We start from the raw sequence: 16,328 nt of genomic DNA, 5'->3' as shown, positions 1-16,328 counted from the left end.
GAGTAAATGCCAGTCTTTCTTTTCCCATTTTTCTTTTCTTCATTAATCATAAAATGAATAAAAATGGCAATGACCATGAGCACAGTCCAGGACACAGAAATGTGTGATGTGGATGTGGCTCTCCAAGAGTACAGACAGATCCATCAGGATATCAGAATATCACTTTCATTTACACTTTAGGAACAACTCTGATGGCTGCATTAACTTCTAGAACAAAGAGAACACAGTTTTTCTCAGAAGTAATACAATACCATAAAAATATTGCCAGGACTGAAAGCAGACTGCAATTTTTAACAGCCAGGTGCTACTGAAAGCCAGAAGAAATACCTGACCTTAGAGCCTTACCTATATTACTTTCAATAATAAATAGTGAACTAATTATAATTTTGACTGTCCCCAAGAGTGAGGAAACTTATACATCCAACAGTTATTTGCACAGAAAGACTAATAAAAGATATAGGCTTTAAAAAATAATAATATGTTTCATATAGATCTATATTTCTTCTTACATGTCCATGATATCTAGAGAATATTTCTCATCCCAGGGTTGATGCAGCAGGAATGCTTTTAAAGCTAATGAAGCCCTTGGAACAAGCAGGTAGGGACACCAGACAGGTTCTGAAACAAAAGGAAAGGATTCATTGTCCAGGGAGTCATGTGCAATAATGCTGTGTTCATTGATCAGAAAATGTGCCTGCAGAAAATATAGCACAGAAAATGTATTACAGAAAATGCACCACAGAAAATACCTCACCAGAAAATGGGCACAAGAAAATGTATCACAGAAAATGGGCATCAGAAAATGGGCACAAGAAAATGTATCACAGAAAATGGGCACCAGAAAGTGTATCACAGAAAATGTACCACCAGAAAATGTATCACAGAAAATATCCCACGATAAAATGGGCACCAGAAAATGTATACATCCAAAAATGTACTTCCAGAAAATGTATCACAGAAAATGTCCCAGCTTGTTTGCAAGCACCAGGAAAATCATACAAAAAAGTCTTTCCACACACCCAGCAGAGGCTGCTAGACATAAAAGCTTATCACTACACTCAACAAAAACATTTCATAGAGGATACAGGGTTATCAACCATGGTCAAATGAGAATTTCAGGATATTCCACAGTGGGTTTAGCCATAGACTCCTGGAATGCATTTTACTGGCTTTGGCAGAGCAGTGTACAATGATTATTGCTACATGGTACACAAAGCAAGTAAAGCTATACCAAATATATCCTAAAGCATATTTAGTTTTGCTTTGTCCCCCTAATTCCTACAGCACAATACAAGGATTAAACCCCATCATCTGGAAAGGATGGTGGGAATTTTAATAAGATAAAAATGATCCATCAGTGCAATATACAGTATAATACAAGGATTAAACCCTATCATCTGGAAAGGATGGTGGGAGGTTGAATAAGATAAAAATGATCCATCAGTGCTGTCACACAAGTGTAGAAGTCAGGAAGTGTATCCAGTACAAGGTGTGATGACAGGCAGCAAATGCTACCCAGTGACTGAGCAGTAAAACAAGCACCAAAATCAGCTCCATCATTAAACATTCACAGCTCCCTGTGCTTCGTGTGCACTGAGTGATGCAGGACTCTTGGAAATGTGATTTGGTAATTAAAACATTAGCACAGAAGGACAGCTCAATCACAGCAGCCTTACAGCTGGCACAGCCTCATTTCTGTGTGCTTGCCTTTACATTCATCTTTAGAACTTAATATTGCAGAAAACTCCTTTGGTAGCAAAAATGGTTTGATAAATTACATGTTTCATCAAACAAACCCACACCACAGCTCCCCACATCACACTTTATTGCAAATGTCTTAGAATCTACTGGTTTTAAGGAAATTACTTAGGGAAGTTTTATGAGTAAAGGTAGGATTGACTCAAAAGGCAAGAACAAGAAGAGTTATTTGGAACACCAGTAATAATAAATACAAAAAAATGTAGTTTAGTTAACTAGTTAAATATTTCAACTCCCTTCTTAGACATATGGCTAAAAAGGCAAAGAGCACTAATATTACTATGTTAAATGTCAGTTTGAAGAGCAATGAATCAATCTACAGACACCTGAAACAAAAATCAGGAAATATATTTTACCCATCAACAAATGTTTCTAAATCATGTAATGAGTATCAGTGATGCAGGTACTGATACCTAATTGATGTGTCAATGCTTTTTAAGTCAATTTGCTAGATATCTGTACAAAAAGCTCTTATTTTCTTCATTTACATTTAAATTAAGATATTAAAAAGTATGTGCTATTTGGAATATTAAACTTGTATTCAAAAACCCATGCATATTATTGGATTTTTTGGGGTTTGTATTGAAGGCACTTGAGACAATAGTTCATGCTGGGACTCAGGTGTTTATTATTTCTTATTACTAAAATAGTCTCACTACTGTGAGTTAGCAGCTTTTCATTAGAAGGCATGAAATGGCCAACAATCTCTTGTTCCAACATCTTTTCAGACTAAACTGTCCAAATAAGGACTGACACCTGGATTATTTTCCCTTTTTAACCCAATAACTGATCCCACAGAGCCCACAGTGAGGACTTTTCTGCCCAATTACAAAACCATAAAGAAGAAGGAAGAAGAAGCATGAAGAAGAAACTCAGGACAACACCCTGTGCCCTCCATTTTGCTTCCATCCACAACATACTAAAAATCCCAAAACCTCAATTCCTCACCAAGTGATACACCTACATTACTCTCTATAATTTATTGCACACTTTTGTGGATTCTAGGAATTGAATCCTAGAAGTCTAGGAAACTTTCTCCATGAATGAGGGTCAAAGTCAGTGCTCCCCTGGTGGTCAGGGCACCCCAGAGCAGACAGAGAAATATTCCTGGTGCTCTGGGTTTCCACACATATGACCTAAGCATTAACAAATGACCTGTAGCCATGAAAAGCAGTAGAAAGGCACCGATAACTCCACATGTGACAAGCCCCTGCTCAACAAAGAAACAAAAGTGGACAGCAAGGAAGACAAGACCTACCTATTAAATCCTGCTCATCCATCCTGAAACACGAGGGCTTCATGGACAAGTCCAGCACTCGGATGCATCCATCATCAGATGCCAGCACCACTTTGTCTGACGTGCACCAGTCCACGTCCAGGATCCGGAAATTCACGTTTCTGCCACTCCTTAAACTGCTCACCATTTGGACCTGCAAAAGTTCAGGTGTTTTTTATTTTTAGCATCCTCTCCATCACCCATTGTGAGGCTGTGTCACACACCCAGGAGGCACAGCACAAAATTCACCATCAAAAGTGAAGTTAGCCATAAATCATTTCAATAATGGTCTTCTCTGGAGAGCAGGGAATTTAGAAACCTTGGAGTAGGTCACATGGTTGCCCTGGAACAATACTATTTCCTAATTTAGGGCTGGGAAAAAATCCTTTTGAGCATAGTGTATGTCACAGATACCTTTTATGAAAAATCCTTTTGGTAGGATTTTTTTTCCTGAGAAGCTGTGAGGCCTCAGGAACAAAATGCAAACATTGATTATCTGCTGCTGTGGAATGCAACAGGGGCATCTGTGATTGGTCTCATGTGGTTGTTTCTAATTAATGGCCACTCACAGTCAGCTGGCTCAGACTCTCTTTTCAGTCACAAGATTTTATTATCATTCCATTTTTCCTATTCCTTTCAAGCCTTCTGATGAAATCCTTTCTTCTATTCTTTTAGTATAGTTTTAATATATCATCTTCTTTTAATATAATATATATCATAAAATAGTAAATCAGCCTTCTGAAACATGGAGTCAGGATTCCCACCTCTTCCCTGGTCCTGGGACCCCTGTGAACACACCACAAGTGTACAGCTGCCTTTCTGTTATCTTTTCTAACAGGACGGGATTAGATGTATAATAAAACTGAGACTATAAAATATTACTACAGATATTCTGAAAGACTTTTGACTGAAAATGAGAATTTAATTTTAAATGCTTTCATGTAGGAAACTCCTTTATCCTAGAAAAAAAGAGGGAACAGTTACAGTACCTTGTGGCATCAAAACTATTCAAATGTGCTTCAAGGAGGGTAATACCCTACTCAACTTATGTAATTCCCAGTAGTTGTTCAAATCTGCTCATTTTCATCATCAGTAGAGTTTCATATTGCACTAATTAAGTGTCTAAGTTTGGAGCTGGTGCTCATTACAAAGGAAACAGGAAAAAAACTAAAATTCCTCTTTCATACCCTGATACCCTGAACTTATCCAGGGGCTAAGGTAAAACAGTTCAATTGTATTTCCTTCCCCATGGTACTATAATCCCCTGAGAGACCTAAAGCAAACCCCAGAGGGTTTGTGAACATAACTAGAGAGTTTCTGAGTAAGAAGAGAAACTAGAGAGTGTTAAAGAACAGGTGTCTGGCTTTCTGGTATTCCCTAACAAATTAAATCTATTGACCATACACAGAAAACCTGCAGTGAAAGCAATCTCCTGTCCACAGATTAAGGTCTCAGACTGGGGACTCCCCCTTAAATTTTCAAGGTATTGAAAAATACTTAGATTTTCAAGGTCTGCCTCAAAACCATCACAAAAGGATGACAAAGAGGATCTCAGGCATTGTCAGCTTTAAGAGTGGAAGACACTTCTCATTGATGGCAGCTCAAAGATAATTTATAGGGAGTAAAATCTTCTGAAGAAGCCACATGACTTTATCATGCAACTGCCAGTAGAAATCCCTCACTCATCCTGATTTTCAGTGATGAGTTGGGCTATGAAGAGAAGTGTCCATCAAACCCACAGCCACTTACCTCTTTTGAATCCCAAATTTCTACCCCATCATTGTACATTGCAAGGAGTTTTTGGTTTCCTTTCCCTGGGGCAAACCGAATTTTTTTCACCCAGCTCCGGTGAGTAGGAATCCCCCTAAGCAAAGACAAGATTAGGATCCATCATTGTACACCCAATTTTGTAGGAAATGGAATCCTTTCCAGGAACTTTGCAGATCCTGGTATTGCACAGACTGAGGAGAACAATCCCTCCATAGATGCACACACAAATGGATGTCCAGATTATGAATTTATTAAACTAAAATGATGAAATGCTTGGAATAAACACTACAATACTTAATATTTTACTAGAATTAAATCTACCATTGCAGATTTAATGTTAAAAAAAAGATATCTAGCTGGTTTTAAAACCTTGATTAAATGTTAATTCTTCTGAAAACACAAGAGATTAAATGTAGGGAACTGTGACACAGTAGACATTTTCTGAATTTTTATTTCAAAATATTTGCATTTTTCCCTACAGCAAAGAACAAAAATGAGGAAGGATGAAAACATTCCACATTCTAATACTCATCAGTCTCCTGTTTGACAGACTTAATTTGCATTCATACCTGGATACTCTAGCTTTCAAATCCCAGAAGTTTAAGTTTCCATCCACATCTCCAAGAACCAGGATATCTCCTTTCCAGGCAATACAAGTAATGCTACCCATACTTCCCTGAAAATATTTAAGAAGCAGAAAAATAACTTGTGATTAACAGACTCAAACATATGAGTAAATATTTTAACATTAGTATTCGTTAAAAAAAATTATACAACGTGATAGACAAAACTACTCAGTTAAAACAGGAAAAATTATTCATAAGACTGTGAAAACAGAACTGCTGTCAGTTTTTATGTTGGAATTAATTTCAGATTTCAAAGTACTACATTACTGACTTGCTGCTACAAAGCTTATCCTTGATTTTTTCAAGCAATCAAAGCTAAGCAAAAAATTCAAGCATCAATGATAGAAAACTCACATCTGGAGGAATTCTTGCACTGTCTTTTACTGAGTTTCCCTCTACTGTGAGATGATAAACCTGCCCATCAGCACCTGTAAACACAAAGTGCTCCCTGGCAGAGATGTTCTGGCTCAGCTCTGATTTACTTTCAGCTTCCTGCAACAAACTTTAAAAAGAACATAATGGGACATAATTATTTCTTTCTTGAAATCAGAATTGCAAGACAAATTCTACCCAATGCATAGAAACAACATACACACAAAAAAAGTAAATATCCTTTTAAAGAATTTATATAACAGTTAACTATTTATTACTTCCACTCTTGTGGAAAGGACAAGTAAGAGTTTTACTTGAAGAACCAGGTCACCAATGGACTGCCACAGACACACCTGAGAGCAACAGGTACAGCAAAGTCCCACATGCAAAAACTAAAGGGAGGTCCATAAAGTTCCTTTGCTTGCTGTGTACTCAACAATCAGTTCCAAACTATTCTTTTCATTAGAAGAATGGCACATGGTGGGAAACCAACAATTGCTGTAGCCCAGGGCTCCCTCAGGAGGGGGATACCTGATCACAGAGGATTCCACACTGCTGACTTCAGTGTCTGGGGCCACTGTCTGCCGGGCCATGGCCTCCCTGGCTGCCAGCTGCTTCTTCCTCAGGCTCTTTAAGTTATGGGAAGGTGACCACTCCTGTGCAAAATAACCCAGGAAAAATGCAAAAGACCAAGGTTTATTCCCTGAATGTACTGGGCTTTATAATAATTTCCAAGGAGATTGCTCTCTGCAGTACCTCCCTCCATCACCCAAGGGGCAGAGCAGATTTCTTCACCAGAACTTCCTTTTTTCCTGCCTCCATTTGGTGAAGATGAAATATTAAAGCACTTCTCTGTATATGCTGCAGCTACAGTAACACTTGCTGCAAAATTGTTCAAAGATTTTACACTATTTCAATGTATTACATTTATTAAAATGTAACAGAATTTAGTCCTTACCAGAGCAGTGGCTGAAGGGAAGTTTTTAGACATTTCTCTGAGCAGAGTGCAAGTTCTGACATCCCAGATCTCCAGTGGTTTGTCTTTAAATACCACAGCTAGGTACTGCCTGAAACAAATGAGAATTTACTCCAGCAAGAGTCATTTGAGCATTTTCCTTCACTTGTGTTGTTCACAGCAACACCCTGGAGACCCTCAAAAACTAAAAGCTAGCAGAGCAAATCAAATCCCCCTCCGAAGCTTGTGATTCCCTTGAGTTACTGAGGAGCAAAAGAATGTCTGAAACAGAGTTCTCCTCAAAGCTAACAGAATTATAAATTTCTGCCAGGTGCTTCTGCACAATTACTGTGGAGGAGACAAGGGGAATAATTCAGAGAGAGCAGCAGCACCTCTGAGCTCACCATGTTCAGCCTGAGTTGATGGCACAAAATACCAGAAAAACACACAAAACTGCAGGCTGGACAGAGATTTTTCCCTCCTGCAGATGCATGCCAGTTCCCAATCCCAGGATAAATGAGCACAAAATCATCCCACACTAAACCACTTTTCAGCCATGTCTTCAGAGTGCTCATCTGTGGAGCTGGGTGAGTGTAAACACCTTTAATCCCCCACTTTTCACATTTAACTTGAAAATACAGAGGCCAGGCAGCAATTTGTCCTCTCAGGCACTGCATTCATCTCCCTGCAAGTGAACCTCCTTTCCTGTCTCACTCAACACTCTCCAGCCTCTTCATCTAAGCCCAAGGCTGCTCTTAATTTTTAATGCATTATTAAGAACATGATATGGCTGAACTCTTCCAGATTCTCTGGAACTCCTACACACAAAAATATTCCTGTGCAAGCTAGAGACATTATTTTTTTTTCCTCCACTGTAAAGAAGAAGCTTTTAAGATTTAGAGACCATGCTCTATTAAAATCAATACTATTTTAATTTCATTTATACAAGAAAATGAAGTAATTTTCTAGAGTACTACAATTATTATTTTTGATACAATGAAGATCAGGACCTCCTGTCACAGGCCTGAGCTCAAAATTATGAAGACTTGAAAGGAAACAATTTGGTCATTTATTAGCTGACTTTTCAAACAACTGTATCTCACATCTGGTCTTCCAGCAGACAATTATTGCAAAGGTGTGAAATATTTACAAAAGCTAAATAGATATGAATAATTTTTAATGCCAAACTTCCTTGTTTTAAGTAAGGCTTAAGTTATAGAAAAGTGAATTAACTCATAACAGAATCATAGTTGAAAAACACTTATTGTCCTTAATGTTATCAAAAAGCCTGTTCAGTAAACACAATACCTGTAAGAAATAAAATATTAATTACTGATTTTGCAACGTGATTGGATCCTGAAGTGACAAAGTCAACCACAGAAACAATCACAGCTTTTTCACTTGGAATTAATATTCTGAATAATCTTCCTCTTGATGCTGTTGAATATTTTCCTATACACTCTGGAGTGCTTTTTTTCTTGGAATGTCTATGATCTTCTGAGGATTTTCATGCAGCACAGTGACATTTATAAACCTCCCAAGGCTGAGGCACTTACTTCAAATGAGACACCTTGATCATTTCGATGGCTGGCTCGTCATTGCCTCGCTCCCCACGGAACGCGACGCTCCTGCCTGCAGCACAGACCAGGGGAGAAAGCCACAGCCAATAAACTGAACAGAAACTGAGAAATTTCAATAGAAACTGCTCTGGTTCTAAACAGAATCAGCTTACTAACCAAGCCAGGACATCTCCAAATCACCTGTCATCTCTAAAGTTACTCTTGTCACTGTCAGAGTTTTACTGCGTTTCATATTACTGCAGAGTTCATCATTAAAATCTCCAAGTTTACATTAAGCATATTGTAAACTCTCCTCCCAAATCTTTACATTAAATATATTGTAAACTCTGCTCCTAAATCTTTACAATAAATTTATTGTAAACTCTCCTCCCAAATCTTTACATTAAATTTACTGTAAACTCTACTCCCAAATCTTTACATTAAATATACTGTAAATTCTGCTCCCAAATCTTTACATTAAATTTACTGTAAACTCCACTCCCAAATCTTTACATTAAATATATTCTAAACTCTGCTGTCAAATCTTTACATTAAATATTTTGTAAACTCTACTCCCAAATCTTTACATTACATATACTGTAAATTCTGCTATCAAATCTTTACATTAAATTTATTGTAAACTCTGCTCCCAAATATTTACATTAAATATATTGTAAACTCTGCTGTCAAATCTTTACATTAAATATTTTGTAAACTCTACTCCCAAATCTTTACATTACATATACTGTAAATTCTGCTATCAAATCTTTACATTATATTTATTGTAAACTCTGCTCCCAAATCTTTACAATAAATATATTGTAAACTCTGCTATCAAATCTTTACATTAAATATATAGTAACCTCTGCTCCCAAATCTTTACATTAAATACATTGTAAACTCTGCTCCCAAATCTTTACATTAAATATATTGTAAACTCTGCTCCCAAATCTTTACATTAAATATATTGTAAACTCTGCTGTCAAATCTTTACATTAAATATATAGTAAACTCTACTCCCAAATCTTTACATTAAATATATAGTAAACTCTGCTCCCAAATCTTTACATTAAATATATTGTAAACTCTGCTGTCAAATCTTTACATTAAATATTTTGTAAACTCCGCTCCCAAATCTCTACATCAAATATATTGTAAACTCTGCTCCCAAATCTTTACATTAAATTTACTGTAAATTCTGCTATCAAATCTTTACATTAAATATATAGTAACCTCTGCTCCCAAATCTTTACATTAAATTTTTTGTAAACTCTACTCCCAAATCTTTACATTAAATATATTGTAAACTCTGCTGTCAAATCTTTACATTAAATTTATTGTAAACTCTGCTCCCAAATCTTTACATTAAATATATTGTAAACTCTGCTCCCAAATCTTTACATTAAATATTTTGTAAACTCTGCTCCCAAATCTTTACATTAAATTTATTGTAAACTCTGCTGTCAAGTCTAACTCCTGACTCACTTCCAGAGCACAGCAACTCAAAAGGATGCATCAAAATTACATAAATATAGAGAGTTCCAAGAGTTATTATTTTCCACTCAAAGTCAATGAGAGATTCTCTCCATTCCCCAAGGAGGAAATTCATTAATAGATTTCAAATTTGATAAGAGAAATTAACTGTGCCATGAACTGTGAGAGAATTTCATGGTGAGCTACACTCTACACTTATCACAACCATTCTCTCTTCCTTTCCAGCTAAAATAGTAAATCTTAAGAATCTATAATTTCAGCCCCAAGAAAATTTTCATCCACTTGTAGGAAGTGTTGCAGAATTATAGGTGTTAGAGATATATTTATCAAAATAAATAATGACCTACAAGCAGCATCTTCTATGCAATTTTCATTCTCCTTAGCTTCAAGGAAAATTCAAGCTGTAAACTTTAGCTCCTCTTAGCTCACAGCTAAATCACTTAAGCCAGCTACATGAATAAATCTAGTTATAAGAACATGAGTTAGAGCTCTCCTGTCAGAGGGTACTGGAATTCTTTCTACTCTATTTTCAACATCTTAGCAATTTTCTTTCATATTTTTGTTCAGAAATGTACATGGGAGTTTTGTCAAAGTAAGTCTGAATCAGCAGAGTTTTCCTGGGCCTAAATGAGGAAGTTGGGCTCCTAAGTGAGGGAAGAAGCAAAAATCAAAAAGTTAAATTGCAGTGCCTTTCCTGAAAGACTTAAAACAGGAAATGTACTATTTTTAAGCAAACAAAATGCTAAAGTCTCATGTATTAATATTTATTCAAATCTTGGTTGCCTGCAGAAATTCTGAACCTTTGAGGACTTCTGCCTATAAATGTTCTATACTGATTTACAAGCTGAGTGAAAAATCAGATTCCCATTTTAAATTAGATTAATTTCCCAGTGCAGGTATCTTTTCTGCCTTGATTTTAAACAGATGAACAAAAGACATTATATAAAAAAACTTTACAATAATATCATGCTACAAGAATAACCTCTCTGTGCAGCACCCTGGAAATACAACAACCGAGGTTTTTCCATAAGTTTAAAAAAGAAAACAATTAAAAAGTCACTTTGTACAAACCAATTCAGAATTAGCCATGTGCTACAAGATTCAGGCTCTTCAATTAGAATTTAAGTGGCTCCAGGTTTTCACATTCAAAAATAATGTAAAATTATTGAAGTGCTTCCTGTTCTGGGCTGTGTAATCTCCCCAGTTATATCTCTTCTTGTGCAAATACTCAGTTCATTACAAATGTATTTATCAGCCACTATGAGGCCAAAATAGTTGTAACCTGTTAATTTTGCTATCAACAGTATCTTTTAACAGTTATTTACTTTTTAACCTTTCCAATTCTTCATAAAAGTATCCGTTTTTATTGTTTTAAATCTCTTTTACACTTACTCACACTCAAATCCTGACCATGTGCAACACAACAAATGGTTTGACACTATTTCAGGGGCACACAAAACAGTGGGTGCAGACTTTGACAAAACACATTTGGAAATATGGAAATTTGAGCAGTTTGTGAACAAAATCCACCACTAATACCCCATGTGGCTTCTCCTAAACCCCCTGATGACACTTATTGTTGTTTTGATAGGTCCAAGATGTTTTTGCAAAGGTGCTGGTTTAAGTCTGTCTGCAGAGCACCACACATCCTGTGGCTTCACAACGAAGAGCAGGAAAAGTTAAAGCTCCTCCATTACTTTATTTTGTCATGACAATAGAAAAAAAACCCAAAAAAACAGTATTCAGAACTTGTCACTCCCCAGCAAATCTGTCAGCTCCTGGAGCAGATTTCCCAGGGAACACAAACCTGTTGGAAGGTCCACCAGCTGCAGCTCATTCCTGACCAGTCCCAGATTGTTGGGTGTTGATGTGGCAAAGGAAATGAAGCCAGTCAAGCTGATCCACTCAATTCCCCTGTGATCAGGAGGAAATACATGGAGCATATAAACTAAAATATTTGAATTGTTAGAAGCCTGAACTGAAGTATTTTTTTTTCACATATATTCTTAAAAACCCAGCACAGATGTAATTTTATACATTTTCTGGAAACATCATATTTAAACATAAAAGTAAGCTACACATTAACAACTATGGTGTGAATATAAGTTACTGAATTAAATTTAAGAGCAGCTTTCTTTTCAGACTTCAGTTAAATAAAAAATTCAGGTATAAACACTGTTAACTTCTGCAAAAAGCCCTCACAGATACTCAGCACTAGAGTGGATTAAAAGCCCTGCTGTGATCAAATCAAGAGTTACTATCAAACAACTCCAAATTCCCAGCACACAGGAAAATACTCAAGTGGGTGGCAGTGTGGGCTGCTTTATTTCTTTCAGTCCAGAGAGAGGAGAAATAAAGATGATATAAAAAGAGAGGCCCTGAAGAGATTTCATAAAAAACCAAAAACCTGGCTTTGTTTTTTTTTTTTTTTTTTCTTTTAGATCACACCAAAGCAACTCCCAAGCAAATCACGTTGCAGTGCTGAAAGGATGTAAAGTGCTTTAATAAATAAATTTAAACTCAACAGAACGTATTGGCAGCACAGATGGACTCTCAGCCAATTCCTGAAACACACCACAGGCAAAAGAGACAGAAAGTGGCACTGGGTGGGACTGTCCCTAAATAAGACCCTTCTCCAGCCCCTTTTCCAACATACACTTGGTGCCTGCAAAAATTGCTTTATCTGTGAAATAAATCAGGGAAGTCTTCTAAAGAAAATTGAACTTAAATACACACCTGTACCCAACTTCATTTTAACACAGATTAAAAGGATTTAAGGTTTCCTCAAAGCCTTCAAACACAGATTACTTAAGAACTGTTCCCAGGACAAGTATTCTGGTTCCTCAACTGCCTGCTTTGGAAGAATGTGTGTGCAGCATGAGAAAAATAAATAACAATATTTAAGATTTACTGTCAGTAAATCCAACTCACACTGCATTAAGTAGAAGTTTCCTAAATACAATGTGCATGGGTGAAACCAAAAAGCACTCCCAAAATATTCTGGACTTACAATTTACAGCCATATTTATATTATTTTAGTTCAAGCTTTAAAAACATGGGAAGCTTTATTCCTAAATCCTCAAGAAAAGGTAAAAATTTAGGACCCAGTCTTTTTCCCAGCAGGACCTATGAAAGTTCAACCATTAATTTCAATCAAAATGAGAAGTATTCAATTATTAATTGAAACATTTCAGGCATGATTGAATAGAAATCTGCAAGTGCAGTAATGGGTGACATTGTAAGTCTCCAAAGGGTCATAAATCCAGGGAGCTTTCTGAAATGGAAGAAATGTGAATTCTGACACTTTTCCATTTATCTCAGCTATGATTTTTGGAAAAAGTCCACTCCTAATGCATTGTTATTGCTGGTAGTTATTCTCCATTCTCCTGCAAAGACCTGAAGCATTTTCCACACTTCTTTCATCAGCTCAGATTGAACAGGGCAAGTCCTTTTCTCTGCTGCTGCCTGGCCATCTGTCAATAGCAATAAAAATCCACAGAAACCCAAGACACTCGAAATCAAGAGGAAACCTTAGCTCAGCTAACTGCTTGCACCTAAAACAACATAATTTTGTCACTGTCATACATAGAAATTGAAAATCTGAAGACAGTGGTACAAATTTTAATGATGGAAACAAGTAATGCCTTCCCTATTGAAACAGCAAACATTTCCTGATAAAATCATATTTGCCTACCAGAATTAAGGGTTACATTCAGCTGTCAACCACTTCTCAGAATGAATCCACTCTTTTAAAATGCAATATTTAGAGTTTCTATACATTCAACTTGTCTCAGTTACTTCAGGAGTGAGACTCAAGTTGTTTTGATTAATGTTTCCAATGCAAACAAATCACAAAGTGCACTGGAGTGGATAAAAACACAAATTACATTTCTAGTTGGGAATAGATTGTTGTGACTTTATGACATGGCAGCTGCTACTTAAATTTAGGGATTCTAAGAAAAAGAGAAAGGCAAAATGGGAAATTAAACCATATGTGCTCCCAAAGTGGTGGTAGATATTTTTCATTCTAATTTCTCTATTCAAGGAAAGTTTTTTTAAAGAGGTGATGAATGTTTGCAAAGCAGTTTCCCAAAGAGCAGTCAGCTGAAATTCAAATGCTAAACCAGCTTCAATTGAACAGCTAAAATTTGGATGTAATGTAGCAATTTCCAAGTTGTGCCTGCAGGCCATAGACATTCTTGTTACAGTCATTGAGATTTTAATTTTAAAAATAAAAGCTGTTGCAGCCTTGAACTTGCTGAGCTTCAGTGACAAAGAATGAGCAGCTCTGCTCCAGTCTCAGCTATTTCAGTACCAAATAAGCAAAAGCAGCACTGAGAGCTGCAAATGTGCCACTGAACTGAAAGCTGCACTGCAGGATTTTTATTTGCATGTCTCAAAAATATTCTTCTCTGCACTGAAGGTGTTTTATTATCTCCTGTATTCCCTACTGTCCCCAGATATCAAACTTGGTTATTTCTTCATTTCCCCCCTCACTTACACTCCTGGCAGTGGCCTGGTTGATTTTCCCTCTTAGTGTGCTTTAAGCTTTTCTGCTGCTTCTTACCTCCATCTCCTTATAAAAATAAAATTAAACTCAACAGAAAAGTATTTACTTCCATAATTCTAAACAAATAGAGAAAGCTAAGTAATGATCATAAATAAAATTAAAATTCAAGGTTACCCACAAGTATGAAATATCTTAAAAGGAAGGACAGCAAGGAAATTCTTCCCCCTTCTAGTCACAACACAAAGTTTAAATAAAAACAAACAAAAAACTGACCAAACAAAAAATCAGCAAAAATAGTTATAAAATAAATCAGTATGTGACTACACATGTAGAACACTTTAATCTCAAAAAACAAAATATCATAATAACAAACAACTCAGAGGCCATTAATTCAGAACACTTGTTTTGTAAAGGGAAATTGCCTTATTTTTATTACATTCCCTTCCTAAATAAAGAGCACTGAAGACTCTGCTGGCCTTGAGTTACAATTTCAGGCTGTTCTCAATTACCTGCTAAAATAATGATGGTCCCTGAAGGTGTTCTTTCAGTTAAAATGGAAACAGAGGCATTATTCAATCCATCCACATTTTAGAGGTAAAGTAACAATTCCCAGTGAAAGAAGAACTTTTGCACTCCATGAAAATTAATTTAAAAAAAAAGAATCTCCATGCCTTCATCTAAATTGCTTGAAGCATTCCCTTGAACTTGTAAAAATTATGTAGAAAATCATTCAGATAATTGAGGAAACGAACAAATATTTAAAAGATTTACCCTGATAACAGCTTAAGGGTAAATAAAATTCACAAACATTTTATAGAATTTTAAAAAGACCTGTTGAGGGCATTTACTAGAAAGGCAATATATTATTTAAGTTTCTCAAAAGCTGCAAACCCTTTACAAAACTGAAAAACCCAAACTAACAATACTTCCAGTAATGCACAAAGCTTTTTTTTTTCTAAATTGTGTTTATTTCGTCCTCCCTCTCCATTTTACTTTCTTTTTTGACATGTGAAATGCAAGTAGGGGTTTTCATTTTGAGTTCTATAATCACTGTCATAAAAAAGGACTCTCCTCTTGTGCTGCATAACAGAAAGTAAAATTAAAATAATTTCATGTGTAGTTAATGGTATGAAACCAAGAGGTTTAAATGGTTTAGAAGAGAAAGAGCCAAGTAATCACACCACAAACATAAAGAAAATTTCTTCATTTTGGTGGTAGATTCCAAGCAGGTTTCCACAATGAACTCTCAGAGCTGCCTATTCTCAGCACCCTGCACTTTCCTTAACTTTCTGCAGAATGCACAGTAAAGTGCAGACTTTAACCAGATGAAGGCTTCACAACAGAATTCTAATACAATTTTTATTAATATTTGTACTAGAAATTAGTATTTTATTTTCATGCTTACATCTGCCTGGAAATATTTATCCAGCAAGCAGCACCTTGAATATCTGTGCCATCAGTTATCCAAAAATTCTGCCATTGTGTGCACAGAAACACACAGCACAAAAGCTTTAAAACTTACTCTGCTCCTTCACTGGATGGATAAATACTGATTCCTACATTCAGTCATTAAAAATTATCTTTGCTTCCCTTGAGATTAAAACTCTCAACAGCAATTTCAGCCCCAAGGACATAAAGTAAATAAAGCCTGACATACCAACCAGCGTTATTTCAAAGGACTCAATCCCAATAGTTATAGAATAAATAAAGTTTCTTGTCCTAAAAAGACTTGTTTGTCCTGCAGTGCAGTGGAGAGGCTGGAAGTAGTTGATATCCATCCCAGGTCAGCAGGCACAGATGCAATTCCAAGATTTCTTTCAGTGTAATTTTCATTACAGCTTTGTCAGGGTGTTACAGCCCTCACACAGCAAAGGCAGGGTAGATAAATCTACTCTGATTTCATTAACAATTTTCCTGATTTCACTGACAGCAAGGCAAGACACCCACACTGCTGGGTAACATCACTCAGCTGTTCCAGCACTGTTTCCTAGAAGGATTAGAGCAGGGA

The 16,328-nt window shown here is 36.3% G+C and overlaps 1 protein-coding gene across 4 annotated transcripts in view; it reads right to left on the bottom strand.

The window, feature by feature from the left end:
* Positions 1 to 16,328, bottom strand: part of WDR11 (WD repeat domain 11) — a 37,834-nt gene that overhangs the window by 8,893 nt on the left and 12,613 nt on the right. For all 4 annotated transcript variants that reach the window (XM_058029446.1, XM_058029447.1, XM_058029448.1 and 1 more), the window contains exons 12-20: positions 11,618 to 11,724; positions 8,314 to 8,389; positions 6,761 to 6,869; positions 6,334 to 6,458; positions 5,785 to 5,932; positions 5,374 to 5,480; positions 4,784 to 4,898; positions 3,017 to 3,188; positions 510 to 618 (exon numbers count right to left, since the gene is read on the bottom strand). In XM_058029446.1, the coding sequence (XP_057885429.1) occupies positions 510 to 618; positions 3,017 to 3,188; positions 4,784 to 4,898; positions 5,374 to 5,480; positions 5,785 to 5,932; positions 6,334 to 6,458; positions 6,761 to 6,869; positions 8,314 to 8,389; positions 11,618 to 11,724 (1,068 nt within the window). The remainder of the gene's footprint in view (positions 1 to 509; positions 619 to 3,016; positions 3,189 to 4,783; positions 4,899 to 5,373; positions 5,481 to 5,784; positions 5,933 to 6,333; positions 6,459 to 6,760; positions 6,870 to 8,313; positions 8,390 to 11,617; positions 11,725 to 16,328) is intronic.

This window comes from Melospiza georgiana, chromosome 8, assembly GCF_028018845.1.
Source record: "Melospiza georgiana isolate bMelGeo1 chromosome 8, bMelGeo1.pri, whole genome shotgun sequence".
In the NCBI taxonomy this organism is placed as follows: domain Eukaryota; kingdom Metazoa; phylum Chordata; class Aves; order Passeriformes; family Passerellidae; genus Melospiza; species Melospiza georgiana.
The sequence above is the reverse complement of the archived record's forward strand: the minus strand, read 5'-3'. Positions and strand labels throughout refer to the sequence as shown.